General features: G+C 36.7%; 1 protein-coding gene across 9 annotated transcripts in view; it reads left to right on the top strand.

Moving 5' to 3' along the window:
* DOP1A (DOP1 leucine zipper like protein A) overlaps positions 1-20,700 on the top strand; it is a 160,098-nt gene that overhangs the window by 129,945 nt on the left and 9,453 nt on the right. For all 9 annotated transcript variants that reach the window (XR_012124158.1, XM_037004942.2, XM_073219408.1 and 6 more), the window contains 9 exons: positions 4,375-4,509; positions 6,150-6,205; positions 7,537-7,641; positions 17,548-17,614; positions 17,764-17,908; positions 18,077-18,156; positions 18,997-19,106; positions 19,346-19,495; positions 19,643-19,704. Coding sequence is in view for 8 of the 9 variants with exons in the window: in XM_037004942.2 (XP_036860837.1) it covers positions 4,375-4,509; positions 6,150-6,205; positions 7,537-7,641; positions 17,548-17,614; positions 17,764-17,908; positions 18,077-18,156; positions 18,997-19,106; positions 19,346-19,495; positions 19,643-19,704 (910 nt within the window). In the remaining variant the exon portion in view is untranslated. The remainder of the gene's footprint in view (positions 1-4,374; positions 4,510-6,149; positions 6,206-7,536; positions 7,642-17,547; positions 17,615-17,763; positions 17,909-18,076; positions 18,157-18,996; positions 19,107-19,345; positions 19,496-19,642; positions 19,705-20,700) is intronic.

Here is a 20,700-nt window from a genome sequence, read left to right as displayed (position 1 = left end):
ACCTAACCAAGGAGGTGAAAGAACTATACTCTAAAAACCACAAGACACTCATGAGAGAAATTAAAGAAGACACCAATGAATGGAAACACATCCCATGCTCATGGATAGGAAGAATTAATATTGTCAAAAGGGCCATCCTGCCTAAAGCAATCTACAGATTCAATGCAATCCCTATCAAAATACAAACAGTATTCTTCAACGAACTGGAGCAGATAGTTCTAAAATTCATATGGAATCACAAAAGACCCCAAATAGCCAAAGCAATCCTGAGAAGGAAGAATAAAGAAGGGGGGAATTATGCTCCCTGACTTCAAGCTCTACTATAAAGCCACAGTAATCAAGACAATTTGGTACTGGCACAAGAACTGTCCCATAGATCAGTGGAACAGAATAGAGAGCCCAGATATAAACCCAAGCATATATGGTCAATTAGTATATGGTAGGAGCCATGAATATACAGAGGGGAAAGACAATTTCTTCAACAACTGGTGTTTGCAAAACTGGACAGCTACATGCAAGAGAATGAAACTATTACTGTCTAACTCCATAAACAAAAGTAAACTTGAAATAGATCAAAGACCTGAATGTGAGTCTTGAAACCATAAAAACTCTTAGAAGAATACATAGGCAAAAATCTCTTGAATATAAACATGAGTGCCTTTTTCCTGACCACATCTCCTCGGGCAATGGAAACAAAATAAAAAAATAAACAAGTCAGACTACATCAAACTAAAAAGCTTCTGTACAGCAAAGGACACTATCGGCAGAGCAAAAAGGCATCCTACGATATGGGAGAATATATTCATCAGTGATTTATCCAATAAGGGGCTAACATCCAAAATTGCAAAGAACTCATATGCCTCAACACCCAAAAAACAAATAACCCTATTAAGAAATGGGTGGAGGACTTGAATAGTCACTTCTCCCAAGAAGAAATATGCATGGCCAACAGGCACATGAAAAGATGCTCCACATCACTAATTATCAGGGAAATGCAAATTAAAATCACAATGAGGTGTCACCTCACACCAGTTAAGATGGCCAACATCCAAAAGACAAGAAACAACAAATGCTGGCAAGAATGCTGAGCAAGAGGTACCCTCCTTACACGATTGATGGGAATGTAAATTGGTTCAACCGCTGTAGAAAGCAATATGGAGTTTCCTCAGAAAATAAAAATAGAAATACCATTTGATTTAGTAATTCCATTCCTAGGAATTTACCCAAAGAAAACAAGATCCCTGATTTGTAATGACATATGCACCCCTATGTTTATTGCTGCACTATTTACAATAACCGAGATATGTAAGCAACCTAAATATCCATCAATAGATGAATGGATAAAGAAGATGTGGTTCATATGCACAGTGAAATATTATTAAGCTGTAAAAAGAAAAGAAATCCTGCCATTTGCAACAACATAGATGGATCTAGAGGGTAGTATGCTCAGTGAAATAAGTCAGGTGGAACAAGTCAGATACCAAATAATTTCACTCATTTGTGAAGAATAAAAGCAAAACAAAACAGAAGGGACAAAAAAGCAGTAGACTTGTGATTACTAAGGGAAGGGGTTGAGGAGGGAGGGTGGGTGTGAGGGAGAAGGGGATTAAGGGGCACTATAATTCATAATCACAATATATGTAGGTTACTGGGATGGTAGTAAAGCTCAGAGATACAATTAGTACAACTAATGACTGTAATAGCTCACTATGTTGATAGATGGTGATCGCAGTGGAAGGGGTGAGGTCTTGGTAATATGGATGAATGTTGAACCACTGTGTTGTGTATGTGAAACCGTCATAAGACTGTATATCAATGATACTTTTAAAAAAAGGATTTTAGAAGGTTTAAACCCCCAGTGACAAAAAACTGGTAGAGATAACCATAGAAAAATAAGTATCAAAATTTTCCAATAGGAAAACATCTCTAAGTTGTAACTAAGTAGCGTAGAGAAAGCTGATATCTAAGTTGCTACAAGAGGGGAACCAAATCCCACTGTAAAATCACAGATGATCTCTGTAAGTAAGAGCAGCCGGTACTTCTAAAGTCAGAGGTTTAAGGTGGGGCTGAAATTGGAGGATTGAGTGACAGTTTATATATGGAGCAGTTAGACCTCTTCTAGATCCCTTCTCCCCAACTCAAGCAACCACCCACTTCTCTTACCCTACCCCAGCAGGAGACTGGAGTCGAGTTTCCTCTGTGAAGAGTTTCTCAAGAAAGGCTCTGGACCCAAGGGCACAAGGTTCACACAGGTAGAAGTTAAACTTAATGCTGAAAACAGGAGCATTCTGGAAAAGTACATACTGAAAAATGGAAATCAACCTCACCCTAGTGAGATGACAGGAATGTCCCTCCATAGGAGTTTTAACGATTCTGCTCTAGGAAAATGACCTAACCAAGAAAAAAGATGTATCTCTTGAAGTTTTTGAGACTGCTAACAAAAAGCTAGGCTGCAGTCACCACACAGGGAGACCCACCTGTCTATTAGTCTTGCACACAAATGCTTGACTTCCCATCACTTTTCAATTTCTTTTTGAAAAGCAGTAATAATAACATAGTTGTTAAGAGCACAGGCTTTAAAACTAGATCCCTGGGGTTCAAATCCCAATTTTGTTTACTAACTATATGACCCCAGGTTGGAAATACTACTTCAAAAAATAGTGAGAATTAGAAGAAGATATAGATAGGCACTTAGAGCAAAGCTTGCGGCTTAATAAGCACTCTAAATATTATTGTTACTCATATTATTGTCATTCACATTTCAATGTGAATAGAGAGCCAAGGATCACCAGTCATATGAAGAAAGCCTCTAATATAGTCAAAGACCAAAATAACTAGATTAAGTCAAAAGAAACAGTGCAAGTCACAGAAGAAAATATAAATAATAACAGTTGTTCAAGAGTGAAACCATATTGCATGCATGAAATGAAATGAGATTATAAGAAAGACCCCTACAAAAGTTGAAGTTTCTTGGACATTAAAATTTTTGCAGCAGAAGCAAAACAAAATCAGAATAAGCATTGGAAGAGAAAGTGGAAAATACCAGAAATAGAATATAAACTTAGAAATATGGAAAATAGGGGAAAGGAGATAAGAAAATGAGGAGACTGATACCAGAGATTCAATTTTTTTTTTGCAGAAAGAACAGAAAAAAACATAGTAGAAAAAAAAAGTCAAAGAAATAATATAAGGAAGTTCCCCAGAAATGAAAGAAAATCTTGTAAAGAGAAAATACTAGTCCTAGTCAATGGAATAATAAGACTTGGCAGTAGCAGCACTGGAAAATTGTGATGGGAAAATTCATTTCAACCTGTAATTCTATATCCACTTAAGCTGTCACTCAAGGCATTTTGAATCATGCAATGTCTCAAAAAAATATATGCCATCAATTCACCCTTCCTGAGCTACTGGAAGATGCATCTTCACCAGTGGAGGAATAAACCAAGAAGGAAGAAGACATCATATCCAAGAAATAGGCATTCCAGCACGGAGGGGAAAGGGAACCTCTAGGCTGATGGTCGCAGAAGAGAGGTGGAGATGACATTGTGTAGGCAACCCTAGCATGTACCAACCTGGGGTGGAAAAGAAAGGCATCTACCAGAGAGGTCTCAAGGAAGAGAAAGAAAGAGAAAAAGAAGAGGAAAAATAGAATATTAATTACCTGATGTATTTGAATATGTAATTAGAAAAGATTTACAGTTACAGCATTTGGGGATGAATTTGTGATTGAGGAAAGCACACAAAAATAAAGCCAGTCTATTAACTCCAGGAGAAATAAAAAGTTGTACAAGAAAAGAAATGCAGTGATAGTACAATACATAACATAACCATAAGAGTCATGTGAATTCTGGATGTTGATTTAAATAAAATTGTAACTGTTGGGAAAATAGAAAAAAGTATAAGAGAGCTAAATCTGTGTCTTCTAAAAGTAGAAAGTCAGTAAGTAATGCCCAAAATTGAAAAAAAAATCATGAAATAGGGGAAAGAAGATAAAATTAGGGGAGTGATAACTGGAGGCTCAATATTTTATTTTTAAAAAAAGCAGTGTGTATTTTTCAGAAATAATATAAAAGAGCTAAGAGGTGAACATAGTCACTTTGGTGCCTCAGAACAGACAGGGCACTGCTATTTTTTCTTATAAGGCTTATTGTCCTGTTTGACATTTTGAAATGATATACACGTATTGTTAAAAAGAAATAAATGAATTTTACCTAAAGTGGTCTTGAAAAGAAAAGGGACTGGAAGGGAACTTGAAAAGGACTTTATATTAAGAAGAGGCCATAAAATATTCTCAAAAAAAATTTCCTCTCTGTGATTTCTCTTAAAAGACTTAAGTGCACACATACATACATAAGTACAATGATATTTGTCCAGATCATTCCTGCAGCCAGTGAAGAACAGCTTTTACTAGTAGAACTGGTTCGCTCAATCAGTGTCATGAGAGCAGAAACTGTTATACAGACTGTGAAAGAAGTTTTAAAGCAGCCCCCAGCAATAGCCAAGGACAAGGTAAGAAGAGATTTTCTTTGTTTTTGTTTACAATTCTGTTTCAGAAATGATGCTAGTAAGCAAGGTATTTCTTGTACAATAATGTCCTTTTAACTATAGCATAGATTGCAGAAATGAGTCATGTGGCCCTCACACATGCACAAAGTATAAAAATCACTCGTATCTCAGCGACTTGCTGTTGTGGTCATTCCTGTAGCCAGGGAAGAGCACTGAACTGCTCAGATCTCTGTAGGTACATCCCAGGCAGGCAGGAGCTGTGTGACCAGATTCTTACGGAGGTTTTTCTGATCGTTTAAAGGAAGAACATGGAAGCCACAGCCCAGGTTCTCCTACCTCAGGGGTTGCCTTTTTCACAGCTTCTTTGTTGCTTTCTCTTCAGAATGAATGCCTATAAATTCCCCACGTCTTGCTGTATAACCTTAGTTCTAGTCAATGTCATTTCTAGACCACATAGAAAACTGTGCTTTGCAAGGGCTACAGAAGATGAGAATGTGGTCTCTGTACTCACAGTGCATTGCCTCTGGGTACACATAAAAATCTACAGATCAATAAATTATGGACTTCTTTGCTTTTTCTGCTCTTTGTTCTAGCAGTGCTGAGGTTGTATTTTCTTAGAAAATATTTACCAACTGCAAATATTAGACTTTAAGCTAAGCCAAAATAGACAGGATCACATCCTTAAAAGAATTATTACACATGTATCTGAAAATATTTATCTTTTTCTTGAATTGCCAATGAGAAGAGTATACGTGTGTGTGTGAATAACCAGTATCCTTACTAGCTTTTTAATAACTTCCTTACTATTCTCAAGTCACCCCTAGGGCATTTGTGATAGAATTTTTAATTGCATGTGAAAAGCCAATTCAGCGTGATGTTTTAACCATCTATTGTTCCAGAAATCATTGGGCTAAGCATGAAGGCTATGGAAAGAGTAAGAGCAAATCCCACCGTGACCACCACCAACCGCTGGCCCTGCTCTCAGTCTACTAAGTACTGAGTCTGTTAGATAATCTATGATTTTTCAATGTGTGGCAAAAGGGGAAACTTTCAAGGGAATAGTTGATACTAAACAGGAACAAACTGATAAATGTCAGTGGACATTGGTATCATTTTCTTGCTCATTACTAATTTCTAAGGGCAGGTATTTTGTTTATTGTGTTACACTCAGCACTATCTTTGAAGACTGCATTTTAGGTCATTAGAAGTTGGTCCCAAATTTGAACAAAGTACACTAATTTAACAGAAATGTGTGGTAAAATATTTAAATTGACATCTCGTAAAAGATCTCAACCTAATTTTGATAACACCAGTATAAGATGATGAAAAAAACTAGTTTTGTTGCTTATAGAATAAATGGATAATTTCAAAGTAATAGCCAGAGTATCAATTTTTGATATATTGGGAGACAAGAACTAAGAATCTTTCAATTCCTTCCATCCATTTTCAACTTTTTAAATAGATCTTGTGTTGAGTTTTCCCTACTAAGTGGAAGAGAGTCACATGTTTTTTTATGACAAGTGTTTGATTTTGTTTTAATATTTTAAATTAAAACTTGGCAGTAAAATACAGAGTAGTTTTAACAATGAAAAAGTAAAAACAGCATTTTTCTTCACTGCAAAATTGATTTCTTTTGTTTATAGAAACATCTTTCTTTGGAAGTCTGCATGCTTCAGTTTTTCTATGCTTACATTCAAAGGTAAGATACCTGATGTGGCTCTCCTTACTGCATTAGCACTATAAAAATGTTATCAAATATAGGAGAAAAGCACCTGAATTCTTTCAAGACATTGCTATTTTTCCCCCTAAAACTGAAAGAACAAATGCAAGAAACATAGAAACACTGTTTATGGATATATTAATACAAGTCACTGGGTATTGTAATGACCCAGCCATGCAAATCCTATAAACCTAAAGACCTCAGTGTATTAAAGATAAAATGGACATTAAAACACTGAACTGTAAGAAAGTCACTTAAATGTAAGTGAAAAGCTGAATCCTGTTCTTGAAACTATGTCTATTGCCACTGAATCCATTATTATTTTGATACTGGTGAACGTGTGTTAATCTGATTTTTTGTTTTTAATGCCAGGAATGATGATATGAAAATACATTAGGAATAATGATATGGAAATATCTTCTTGTTATGGTATTCCAGTTTTATGTTTTGCTGACCCCTGAACAAAAATTAGTTGATTTGAGTTTTGATTAACTTTTGGCTGAAGAACCTGAATTTTAACCCTCCCCTGGTAATACTGTTGTTAACTGCCAAACTTGGTATCAATTTGTGACCTATGACTGACATTTATAGTTATATTATGTAGTGTATTTAAATTGGTTGTGACTCAGAGCAAGGACTGCCTACAATCTGAACTTAGATACACAGAGGTGTTAGGGTTAAGGTCAGACTGAAACAAAGATAACCTTAATTTCTCTAGCAATGAGAGACTGATGTTCAGAATAGATTGACAGCTCTCCTGTAGATGACATAGAGACTCAGGTGAAGGAAAATGAGCTAATATACAAGAAAAGTGGAGAGAACAAGATAGGGAACCGGTGACTGTGATGTCATTTATAAACTGAGATTTGTTGTGATTGTAGTTTACTTTTGGGAGTCCATCTGATTAAATACTGGGATTTCTAGACTAATAAATCAGACTGGTATTTTAAATATGTTTGGTTTTCTTTTTATGTAATAGTAGTAGGAAACAAAGCTTGTAGGAATTTTGTTCTGTACAGTCTATAAAAATTTAGGGAAGGCAACAGAGGCACAAAATTTTAATTATACATTATTCACAGGGATGAAAGTTCTGCATACAGAATATAGTCAGTAATACTGTATCTTTCTATGTTGACATATAGCAACTACATTTACTGGTGTGAGCATTTAATAATGTAGATAACTGAAAAAAGTTGGGGGAAATTTCTCAAAGAATCTAGTAGGAAAATGTATTAAAGACTGTGGAAAAATATAAAGGAAAATTTGCTGTAGCTTTCTATATGTATGTATGTATTATATTTATCTTGCAGAATTCCAGTGCCCAATTTGGTGGATAGCTGGGCATCATTGTTGATACTTTTGAAAGATTCTATACAACTGAGTCTTCCAGCCCCAGGGCAGTTTCTTATACTTGGGTAAGCAGTTTCACTTAAAAATATTATTTTGAATAAAATAATAATGTTCATTGTTCTAATGGCTGAGTAACAGATGTTTTGGGTGATGATGTGATCTCTTCACCTTCTCATAGAATTCTCAATGTATTTTAACCAGATACATGATATGAGGCTAGGCATGTAAAAAAAGAAAAAAGAGGGGTTTGGGAAGGGAATGTGTATTTATATGTATACAAAATGTAAATGCACTGACATAAAACTGTTAAAATAGTAGTTAGTTTGGGGGCATGCAGGATGGCTGATGGGGAACTTCATAGAGGATGGTCATTTGAGATTAGGGCCTTGAACATAGACAGTCTTGGAAAAGTCATTTTCTCTCTGTTCTGGAGTTTCCTGATCTATGTTAATAATATATCTGATGATTTGATGAATTCCAGTTAGCCTTAACTGCAAGCACCATGATATCACGGACAGTCTGTTTTTTTGCTTGCCAGTATTCTAGGCTTATAATAGGTCTCCAAAATACACTTGCTCAGTAATGGAGGCGGCAGGAGCAGAAAGCCTTTGTGGAGACAGAAAGGGGAAGGGCACAGTGGAACAAGGTACAATGTCTGGTTTGGTTATGGAGTAGGGCACGGACAGTGGGACAATGGGTAGATGAAAAGGAGATGGGAGCTATATAGGGAAGGAATTTGCATTTTAGTTTAAATTTGGTCTTGGACAGGAAGTGAGAGTGATTGCAGGTTTTGAGGGGGACATGACTGGCAAGTTAGTGGTTGGATAGTTCTAAGGGGAAAGAGGTAGGCTAGGAATTCTTTTGCAAGTGGAAGATAGGGAGTATGTGAACTATTGATGAGATTGAAAAAACAGGACAAAGAAGAAGGAAAAGGAGCCAGCAAAGAAGTTAGAAAAGGAAATATCAGAAGGAAGAAAACCATTTATATTCAGTGTTCTAGAAGTAAAGTGAAGTTAAGGGGGCATAGGTAGTACTTTCAGAGAGGTTAAGGAAAATGAGGAATAACAACAGGGTGTCTGTATTTATTGATGATTTGGAGAAGACTGATTTAGGAGAGATTTCAGGAGAAATTCCTCTTTGAAGATGTTTGGTCATGAAAAGAAGTTACAAGGTAGCAGGAGGAAATAAGATTTGGAAGTTATCACTAATGATAAGGAAGACCTGATGATGTTGAGTAGTTAACAACAAAGACTTTAAAGTTGTATACTGCCCAAGTTCAAATCTCAGGTCCTTTATTTCTCAGCTGTTTGGCCTTAGGCAGGTTATTTAATATTTACATCCATAAAATGGGGAGAATAGTGTCTACCTCATAATAGTTGTTATAAGGATTAAATGAGTTAATATTTGTTGAACTCTTAAAACAGTGCCTGGAAAATAATAGGTTTTACATAAGTGGAGACTGCTACAAGATTCTAGAGAGAAGAGGGCTTGTTGATAGCAACAGATTCCAGAAACAGCTAGGAGGAGATGGAGAACACAATGGCAGGTTTAACAGAGAAAAAGTATGCATTTTCTTTAAGGCTTGGCCATGCAAAGGCTGATCCTTCAGTCAGTGGCACAGGAATCCCTGGGGAGCTTGTTAGAATCGGAGCATCTCAGGCCCCACCCCGGGCCACCCAAATCAGAACCTGCTTATTAACAAGAGTCCAAAGTGATTTAAGTACACACTAAAGTTTGAGAAGGACTTCTTAAGACTTCAGTGGGGAAGGAAAGGGTAGAAACTTTTCCCAAAAATTTTTACATTACCTAAGAAAGTTCAGTGATGTCATTAAAGCCAGTGACAGTAACATGTTCTCATGCTGAATGGATATAAATTCAACTAAGTGCAAAGAACTTCGACCTTGTAGTCAACTTCTATAGCTTCAGTGATGGTTTTATATAAGTAGAGATGTGATTCTATATATACAGACTTAGCTGCTACCCTACTGTCCTTAAGGGAACAAGCAATTCTGGTTTGGCAATCAGTAGTCTAGAAAATTCTGAAATAAAGAAGAGAGAAGGTGAGGACTGTTTGGTAAGATGGCCTCAAAGCTTTCTGATAAATGTGGGAGTTTAGTCTCCTGCCAGAAGGGGCTGTGGTAAGAACTTGAGGAAAGCAGATCAGCTGTAGTAACACTGAAGACCCAGTCAACCAAAGTGAGCTAGAGAATTATAGGGTTCGAGATGAGATTAAAGATGGTGACGTGAGAGGTGAGACACAGACCTCCCAAAACCATACAGTATGAAAATATAATTAATACAACTAATCCTAAAAGAGCAACAGGAAAGGAGCTGCGCCAGGCTGCATACACCTGGAGAAAAGAGAAAAACCTCATGAAACAGGGTAATGTACCAAGGCTGTGATCTGGCGGGACACAAGCCCCTCCCCCACCCAGCTCACTGGCAAGAGAAAGAGAAATGGAGCCAGGAGGGAGTGGAGGCCTAGAACTGCTGAAAACTCAGCTCTGAAGATCTGCTCTGGGAGCATGAACCTATATTGCATGGTGATCTGGAGATTAATGGTGTTGGAAAGCTAAGACAGGCAGAAAAATGGAGAGACTGAGCATTCAGCCGCTTGTGGAAAATAGGGATCCACATCTGGCTGCTCTGGGAAACAAGAAAGGTGGGCAGTCTGAGAGGCTTCTTAACAGCAAGAGAGCTGCTAAAGGGGCAAAGATTACATGGAACTTACTGCTCTGGAGAAAGGACAGGTGGACAAAATTGTCTGGGCACACTCTGCCCAGCAGATTGGGAACTTTCACGAGCTTCAGACACTCCATCCCCCTGGCTGGCTATGCAGCTTCAAGGCCCCCCACCTTGATATGCAGCATTCTGCACCTTCCTCCCGGCTGGCTGGCACCAGTTTGAAAACCGGTAGCCCCTGCCGGGGCATCAGGCCAACCAGAGGAAAGCCCCACTTACAGCAGCCTCAAATGCAAAGAATAGAAGCTTACACTTGTGGCTCAACCCACTGGTTCTGACAGTGGAGACAGGCAAAGCAGCCAAGCAGCAGGAAAAAGCTCTTTCTCCTCCCAGGCACCAGCACTCCTCCCCTGTGACCCCCAACATCACTCCAGCGGCTGAGCAGCTCCAGAGAGTGGAGCTTCTGGGTGCTAGAGGGCACCACATACAAATATGAAACGTCAAAGGAACATGGTTCAAACCAAAATCCCACAACCATCAGAAAAAGGGCCAAGTGAAACTGAACTCATCAATCTTCCTGAAAAAGATTTCAATATAAAAATCATAAATGTGCTCACAGAGCTACAAATATATATTCAAGAAACCAGTGAGGAATTCAAGAATGAGATACCAACATCGAAGAATACAGTATCTAAAATGAAACATACAATGGAGGGATTGAAAAGCAGATTAGATGAAGTAGAGGAGACTGCAAATGTAATATAAATTAGAGAAGAGGCATACAAAGAAGCTGAGGCACAGAGAGAAAAAAAGATCTCTAGGAATTAAAGAATATTGAGAGAACTGTGTGACTAATCCAAAGAGAACAATATTCTCATTATATGGGTACCAGAAGAAGAAGAGAGAGAAAAAGGGATAGAAAGTGTCTTTGAGGAGGTAATTGCTGAAAACTTTCCCAGTCTGGGGAAGGACAGAGCCACCCAGGCCATAGAGGTACAGATCTCCCGACACAAGGGACCCAAAGAAGACAACACCTAGACATATAATAATTAAAATGGCAAAGATCAAGGATAAGGACAGACTATTAAAAGCAGTCAGAGAGAGAAATAAGATCACATACGAAGGAAAGCTAAAAAGGCTATCATCAGACTTCTCAACAGAAACCTTACAGGCCAGAAGGGAGGGGTATGACATATTTAATGCAATGAAGCAGAAGGGCCTCAAAACGGGAATACTCTAACCAGCAAGATTATCATTTAAAGTTGAAGGAAGGGAAAAATATTTTATCATTTAAAGATTATCATTTAAAGTTGAAGGAGGGGAAAAAAAATTTCCAGATAAGCAAAAGCTGACAGAATTTACCTCCCACAAACCATCTCTACAGTGTATTTTAGAGGGACTGCTATAGATGGAAGTGTTTCTAAGACTAAATAGCTGTCACCAGAGGTAATAAAACCACAGTAAACTAAGTAGAACAACTAATTACTAAGCAGATGCAAAAGCAAATCAACTGCCCCCAAAGTCAGTCAGTGGATAGCAAAGAGTACAGCATATGATACCTAATATATAAAAATGGAGGAGGGAAAAAAAAGAACTTTTAGATTGTCTTTGTAAAAGCATACTAAGTGAGTTAAATTAGACTGTTAGATAGTAAGGAGTTACCCTTGAAACTTTGGTAACCACAAATCTAAAGCATGAAATGGCAATAAGTATATATCTATTGATAATCACCCTAAATGAAAATGGTCTGAATGCACGAATCAAAAGACATAGAGTCACTGAATGGATAAAAAAACAAGACCTGTCTATATGCTGCCTACAAGAGATTAACTTCAAACCCAAAGACATTACCAGACTAAAGTGACAGAATGGAAAAAGATATTACATCCAACTCATAGGGAAAAAAAGCAGTCACAGTACTTGTATCAGACAAAATAGACTTCAAAGAAAGAAAGTAACAAGAGAAAAAGAATGACATTACATAGTGATAAAGGGGTCAGTCCAACAAGAGGACATAACCATAATAAATACCTTTGCACCCAACACAGGAGCACCTACATATGTGAAACAAATACTAACAAAATTAAAAGGGGAAATGGAGTGCAATGCAGTCATTTAGGAGACTTCAACACACCACTCACTCCAAAGAACAGATCAACCAGACAGAAAATAAGGAGGCAGAGGCACTGAACAACACATTAGAACTGTTGGACATAACAGACAGCTACAGAACACTCCACCCAAAAGCAGCAGGATACACATTCTTCTCAAGTGCACATCGAACATTTTCAAGAATAGATCATATACTAGGCCATAAAAAGAGCCTCAGTAAATTCACAAAGATTGAAATTGTACCAACCAGCTTCTCAGACCACAAAAGTATGAAACTAGAAATAAATTACACAAAGAAAAGAAGCCCACAAACACATGGAGGCTTAACAGAATGCTCCTAAATAATCAATGGATCAAAGACCAAAGAAAAAAGAGATCAAGGAATATATGGAGACAAATAAGCAAAAGAATTCAACATCGCAAAATCTCTGGGACACAGCAAAGGCCGTACTAAGAGGGAAGTGTATTGCAATACAGGCTTACTTCATAAAAGAAGAACAATCCCATATGAAGAGTCTAAATTCACAATTAATTAAACTAAAAAAAGAAGAACATATGAGGCCCAAAGTCAGTAGAAGGAGGGACATAATTAAGACCAGAGAAGAAATAAATAAACTTGAGAAGAATAAAACAATGGAATCAATGAAAGCAGGAGGTAGTTGTGAAAATAAACTAAATAGATAAACCCCTAGCAAGACTTACCAAGAAAAAAGAGAATCTACATGCATAATTAGAATCGGAAATGAGAAATAAATAATCAGTATGGATATCACATAAATACAAGGAATTGTGAGAGAATACTATAAAAAATTATATGACAACAAACTGGATAACCTAGAAGAAAAGGATAACTTTCTAGAAAAATACAACCTTCCAAGGCAGACCCAGGAAGAAATGAAATCTGAACAGACCAATTACCAGCAACAAAATTGAACTGGTAATCAAAAAACTACCTAAGAACAAAACTCCTGGACCAGATGGCTTCACCATTGAATTTTATCAAACATTTAGTGAAGACATAATGTCCATCCTCTGTAAAGTTTCCCAAAAAGTAGAAGAGGAGGGAATACTTCCAAACTCATTTTATGAGGCCAGCATCACTTGAACCAAAACCAGGCAAAGACACCACAAAAAAAGAAAATTACAGACCAGTATACCTGATGAACATAGATACAAAAATGCTCAACAAAATAGACAACAAAATATTAGCAAATTGAATTAAAAAATACATCAAAAAGATCGTCCATCATGATCAAGTAGGATTTATTCCACAGATGCAAGGTAAAATACTCGAAAAATCCATCAACATCATCCACCACATCAACAAAAGGAGGACAAAAACCACATGATCATCCCCATACATGCTGAAAAAATGTTTGAAAAAATTTAACATCCATTAATGATAAAAACTCTAATGGGTATAGAGGGCAAGTACCTCAACATAATAAAGGCCATATATGACAAACCCACAGCCAACATCATACTTAATAGCAAGAAGCTGAAAGCTTTTCCTTTAAGATCAGGAACAAGACAAGGATGCCCATTCTCCCCACTTTTATTCAACATAGTTCTGGAGGTCATAGCCATGGCAATCAGACAACACAAAGAAATAAAAGGCATCAAGATTGATAAGGAACAAGTTAAATGTCACTGTTTGCAGATGACATGAGATTTTACATAAAAAACCCTAAAGAATTCACTCCAAAACTACTAAAACTAATTCCTGAATTCAGCAAATTTGCAGGGTACAAAATTAATATGCAGAAATCTGTTGCATACTATACCACTAATAATGAACTAACAGATAACTCAGGAAAGTAGTTCCTTTTACAATTGCATAAAAAGAATAAAACACCTAGGAATAAACCTAATGGAAGAAGTGAAAGACCTATATCCCGAAAACTACAGGACACTCATGAGAGAAATTAAAGAAAACACCAAAAAATGGAAATACATCCCATGCTCATGGATAAGAAGAATTAATATTGTCAAAATGGCATCCTGCCTAAAGCAATCTACAGATTCAGTGCAATCCCTATCAAAATACCAACAGCATTCTTCAATGAACTAGAGCTAATAGTTCTAAAATTCATATGGAATCACAAAAGACCCAAAATAGCCAAAGCAATCCTAAGAAGGAAGAATAAAGCTGTGGGGATTATGCTCCCCGATTTCAAGCTTTACTACAAAGCCATAGTAATCAAGATAATTTGGTGCTGGCAGAAAAACAGACCCATAGATCAATGGAATAGAATAGAGAGCCCAGCTACAAACCCAAGCATATAATGTCACTTAATAATAAGATAAAGGAACCATGGACATACCATGGAGAAATGACAGTCTCTTCAACAAATGGTGTTGGCAAAACTGGACAGCTACATGTAAGAGAATGAAACTGGATTACTGTCTAATCCCATACACAAAAGTAAAGTCGAAATGGATCAAAGACCTGAATGTAAGTCATGCAACCATAAAACTTTCAGAACTTTATATTCTCTAGAATATAAACATGAGCAACTTTTTCCTGAAAGCATCTCCTAGGACAAGTGAAACAAAAGCAAAAATGAACAAATGGGACTACATAAAGCTAAAAAGTTTCTGTACAGCAAAGGACACCATCAGTAGAACAAAAAGGCATCCTGTAGTATGGGAGAATATATTTGTAAATGACATATCTGACAAGGGGTTAACATCCAAAATATATAAAGAACTCACATGCCTCAAAACCCAAAAAGCAAATAATCTGATTTAAAAATGGGCAGAGGATATGAACAGACACTTCTCCAAAGAAGAAATTCAGATGGCCAACAGACACAGGAAAAGATGCTCTACATCACTAATTATCAGGGAAATGCAAATAAAAACCACAATGAGGTATCACCTCACACCAGTCAGGATGGCCAGTATCGAAAAGACTAAGAACAACAAATGCTGGCGAGAATGTAGAGTAAGGGGAACCCTCCTACACTGCTGGTTCAACCATTGTGGAAAGCAGTATGGAGGTTCCTCAAAAAACTCAAAATAGAAATACCATTTGACCCAGGAATTCCACTCCTAGGAATTTACCCAAAGAAAACAAGTTCTCAGATTCAAAAAGACATATGCACCCCTATGTCTATCACAGCACTATGTACAATAGCCAAGATATGGAAGCAACCTAAATGTCCATCAGTAGATGAATGGATAAAGAAGAGGTGGTATATATACACAATAGAATATTATTCAGCCTTAAGAAAGAAACAAATCCTACCATTTGCAACAACATGGATGGAGCTAGAGGGTATCATGCTCAGTGAAATAAGCCAGGCGGAGAAAGACAAGTGCCAAATGATTTCCCTTATTTGTGGAGTATAGCAACAAAACAGAACTGAAGGAATGAAACAGCAGCAGACTCAGACTCCAGGAAGGGACTAGTGGTTACCAAAGGGGAGGGATGGGGGATGGCTAGTGGAGAGGGAGGGAGGGAGAAGGGGATTGAGGGGTATTATGATTAGTACACATGGTGTCTGGGGGTCACGGGGAAGACAGTACAGCACAGAGAAGGCAAGTAGTGACTGTGGCATCTTACTGCACTGATGCACAGTGACCTCAACGGGGTATGGGGGGGACTTGATAATATGAGTTAATGTAATCACCACATTGTTTTTCATGTGAAACCTTCATAAGCATGTATATCAATGATACCTTAATAAAAATAAAATAAAAGCTGAAGGAGTTTTAGACATTGAAGGTATAAAAAAATGAAAGCAGTGTACTTACTCAATGTCTGTAATTTCTTGATCAAAGATTAAGGTAACTGGTATATGATTTTTGAGAGATAAACATCAATACTGGAAATCAAACAACATTCTCATGAAGATTTCTGATTCTTCTAATCTTTAGCTTCACCCCTAATCTCTGTTACTCTGGATACATCAATAAACTTCTTCAAGACTGTTTTGTCATGTCAAGCAAGAAACACAGTATCTGCCCTACCTATACCTCTGATTAAAGACTAAAGAGGGAATGTATATGCAGCTCTTTGAATTGCCACCAAAGGACCCGTATAGCTAATTTCATTAAAAATTAAGGCTATCTAATGTGACTTGTAAAACTTACCCCCATAGGATTTTGCTGTTTTCTCACCTTTTTCTTTTCTCATTTCTCAGAAAAAGAAGGATCCTACCTCCTTCTTCAAGTGTGGTATCAGTATTCCGGTTCAGTATTTAAACAAAAAGTTGGATATTTTTAGTTATACTGGAAACTTACATTTTTAATTCCCTTTTAAATTTTCTGGCAGCTTATTTTTTCTCCCCAACCATTCTACTGATCCTCTAAAAATTCCTAATTACAAAACAAATTGATATGAAGATTGCTCTTTAATATCACTCTAATATTAGCTTAAAAATAATCATGCATATAATTTATCTTAAGTCAAAGTAAGTATTGAGTGGAATTTTAGCAAACAATGGAAATGGGAAAAATTTTTTCATGAAGTATTTTCAATCTATATATTCACACACACACATGCACAAAGGGTAAGCTACCATTTGTTACAAATTAAAATTAGTGGGGTTCAGCTTTTGTTTTTGTTTTTACTTTCTTGTTGGTATATAAAACACATACAGAAAAACATACAAATAATTACACAACTCGTTACTACAAAGTGAACATACCAAATGTATGATCACAAATCTAATTAAGAAATAAATCATCATATGTCTGCTCAGGTCCCTTCCCAATTGCTGCCCCAAAGATAACCACTGTTCTGATGTCTAACACCACAGATAAATGTTGCCTTTTTTTGAACTATATATATATCTTTTTATTTCATTTCTGCTTTTTTTATGCAACATATGTTAATTCATCCATGTAATTTCACAAAGCTGTAATTTATTTCCATCACTGTTTAGTATTTCATTGTATGAATATGGTACAGTTTCTCTCTTCTGTTGTTGGGCATTTGGGTTCTTTCCAGCTTTTGGCTTTTACAAACAGTGCTTTTATGAAGCCCACCCTTGTACATGTGTTTTCATGCATATGTTAATGCATTTCAGATGAGTCATAGGATATCACATGTATATTCACTAAACATGTAAACAGAAGCCACAAAGCCAGTAGCTCACTGTGAGGAATTAGATTGCATCATATTCTTTACACTGATATTTCCTGTTTGTTTTTCTCTTTGGCCCTTTTAGGGTTTTGAATGAGTTTATTATGAAAAACCCTAGTTTGGAAAACAAGAAAGATCAAAGAGACCTTCAGGTAAGGCATTCTGGTTGTGGGTAGTTGCTCAGACTGTGTTTCTCAGTGCCCTCAGCTCTCCAGTGGGGAGGTGAAACAAGACCATCTGTGAAGTTTTATGTATGGATGGATGTATCTGGGTGTGTTAATGGCTTTTCCTTTTTCTTTAGGATGTAACTCATAAAATAGTGGATGCAATTGGTGCAATTGCTGGTTCTTCTTTGGAACAGACAACATGGCTGCGACGAAATCTTGAAGTTAAGCCTTCTCCCAAAATAATGGTGGATGGAACCAATTTGGAATCTGATGTTGAAGGTATTGATCCCAAACATTTAGGTTCATATTTGTAGGCATATATTCACTAAGAAATCATTTCAGGTAGTGGGGATAGTACTATAAAATCATCCCTTTTCTCATGGTTACCGGGTAGCTTTTCTCAGTGAGAAAAGACCTAACTGTTTATCTGTCTTTTCTCTTATTTAGATATGTTATCACCTGCAATGGAAACCTCAAACATAACTCCTTCAGTATATAGTGTCCATGCATTGACATTACTCTCTGAGGTAAATATTATCAAGTTTTTTCACATGAACTTGTGGTGTCACAAGTAAATGTTAGCAAGTAATTCTTACAGAGGAGTTCTGAATTTGGAAAAACCATTTTGTACTTTTAGAAATTGCTGTATAGAATAAACAGTTTTGACTTTGTATTTGGATTATTTAGTTTGTTAAATATTAGTGATTATAACTTCAGTTATTGCTCCCCTTCCCATGCACTACTTCGTAAAAGGGTACTTTTTAAAAAGAAAAGTACTTGTTTCACATTAAGATTGGGAGGGGTGAAGGTGGTATAATGATGCTTGCCACTGTAAAGGATCTTACAGTTCACCTAACATTTACATATCTACATCCTTTGAAATGTGCTTTTTAAATATATATTGCCTTATAGGTCATTTTTATAGTAAGACTAAAGCCATTAATTAATTAAAGCCACTAATAGCTATTAATTGACAAGAGTTGGAATTTGAGCAGTTCAGTTCGTTTGGCTTTTTTTCCCCCAAACCTTCTTTTAATCATGTCAGAGAAAGAGAATTTTGAGTTTCTAATCTTAAATTTGCCATCTACTCACTGTCACATTAGATGGTTCTTGACCCCTCTTCTTCTATACTTTCCTATCTCATTTGGAAATAGTAATATATGCCCATACTTATGTCGTATAATTATAATGGACAATAAAGCAAATAAGGGCAGGAACCATAAATATAAAAATGGCTTAAGGGGATCTGATTTTAGATTTCTCTAATATTAAGGTATTCTAGGTTTTCTTACAGACTGAAAGCCACCTCTGAATGCTGTCAGTTTCAGTTCTTAGATTATACTCCATACATTTCTTATGTTTTTTAGGTTTTGGCACATCTTTTAGATATGGTTTTCTACAGTGATGAAAAGGAACGGGTTATTCCTTTACTTGTGAATATTATGCATTATGTTGTGCCCTACCTCCGAAATCACAGGTACTGTTATTAAAGTGGATCTCTTAATTAATTCATAGCCTGCTAGAAAAAAATTGTGTTCCTGTATTGCTATTTATGGATTTATGACAAAATGGCATTATTTTTACCTTGAATTGAATGATTAAAAAAACATTATTTCTCTTATGTGCTGTTTCATATCATTGTTTCAGGTAAATTGAGCACTTATGAATAATTTATAGTTACAACATACAGATTAAGGTGGTTCTCCTTCCTCCTAGTGCACATAATGCCCCTAGTTACCGAGCCTGTGTCCAGCTGCTTAGCAGTCTGAGTGGGTATCAGTACACACGGAGAGCCTGGAAAAAAGAAGCCTTTGACCTCTTTATGGATCCCAGCTTCTTTCAGATGGATGCCTCTTGTGTCAGTCAGTAAGTCACTGTCTTGCTTTTATTCAACATGTAATGCATCTTACAAAATCTGTTTAAATCAAATGCTATCCTGCAGAGTAGAACACTGTTTTTTAATACTAACAATAACAAATCTTAATTGCATATCATAATCTTTGTCTCTTGCAGTTGGAGAGCAATTATGGACAATCTGATGACACATGATAAAACAACATTTAGAGATTTGATGAGTGAGTACATGGGATTACAACAGAGGCAGTATCTCTCCTGTACATTTCCCATTCTTCTTCTTATTTTGCTTTTTTCTAGAAACTACTGAACTCTTTGTCAAGTTATATTTAGTACCTTATAGAAAAATGTTAAAACTTAAAGAGAACAACATAGTGATAAATAATAAGTAGAACTATTCGGCCATGTCTAATGTGTCTTTAAATTGTTTCCCAGCACACATAAGCACTCGAAGTAATTATTGAAGAATGAAAGACTGATAGGTGGGGGGGGGGGGGGGCAGGGAAAAGCAGGCAATTGAATCCAATCTATTAGATAAGTCACTCTAAATCCTAGGGCTCTGTTTATCTCCTCTGAAGGAAGGGAGGGGTCAAAGGTCAGAATCACTCTTTAACCCCCTTCTATCTTGATTGGCTTTATATGCTAGTATTTCATTTTTCAAAAAGGTTTTCTTGATTTTTACTTAAGGTTGGAAGTTATTAAACTAATACCTTTAAATAGCAGTAAAGTTGAATGAGTCTGTATGATCTCATGTGAAGTCTTCAGAACAAGCTGCAGCCTCCCCATCTGGAAAAGGGGCAGCATATTCTCTCTTATCTTCTCAGAGTTGCTTTAAAGGTTCAGATTTACCCATTCAACAAATATTTATTAAAAGGCAGTAGTGGGCCAGGCCATTATGCTAACCTTGACCAAACAAGTAAGATTATTTCAGGAAGCAGTCATGAAGGAAATAGGGCAATGCAATAGATTTTAAATAACAACTGAAGAGCTCATATTTGAGATGAAACTAAAGAAGCCAACCATGAGAAGGCCTTGGGACAAAGTATTCCAGACGTAGGAAACAAAAAGCATGCAGGTCTTAGGGTAGGAACAAGCTGGCTCCGTTCAAGGGACAGCAAGCCAGACCCTGTGGCTACAGAAGAGTGAGCCAGGCGTGGTGACAAGGCGAGAGGAGAGCCAGGTCGGCCAGATCAGGCCAGAGATCATTTTTAAAGCCA

The sequence above is a fragment of the Manis javanica genome, chromosome 13 (assembly GCF_040802235.1).
Source record: "Manis javanica isolate MJ-LG chromosome 13, MJ_LKY, whole genome shotgun sequence".
Lineage (NCBI taxonomy): Eukaryota > Metazoa > Chordata > Mammalia > Pholidota > Manidae > Manis > Manis javanica.
Note: the sequence above shows the minus strand (reverse complement) of the source record. Positions and strands in the feature narration are given on the sequence as shown.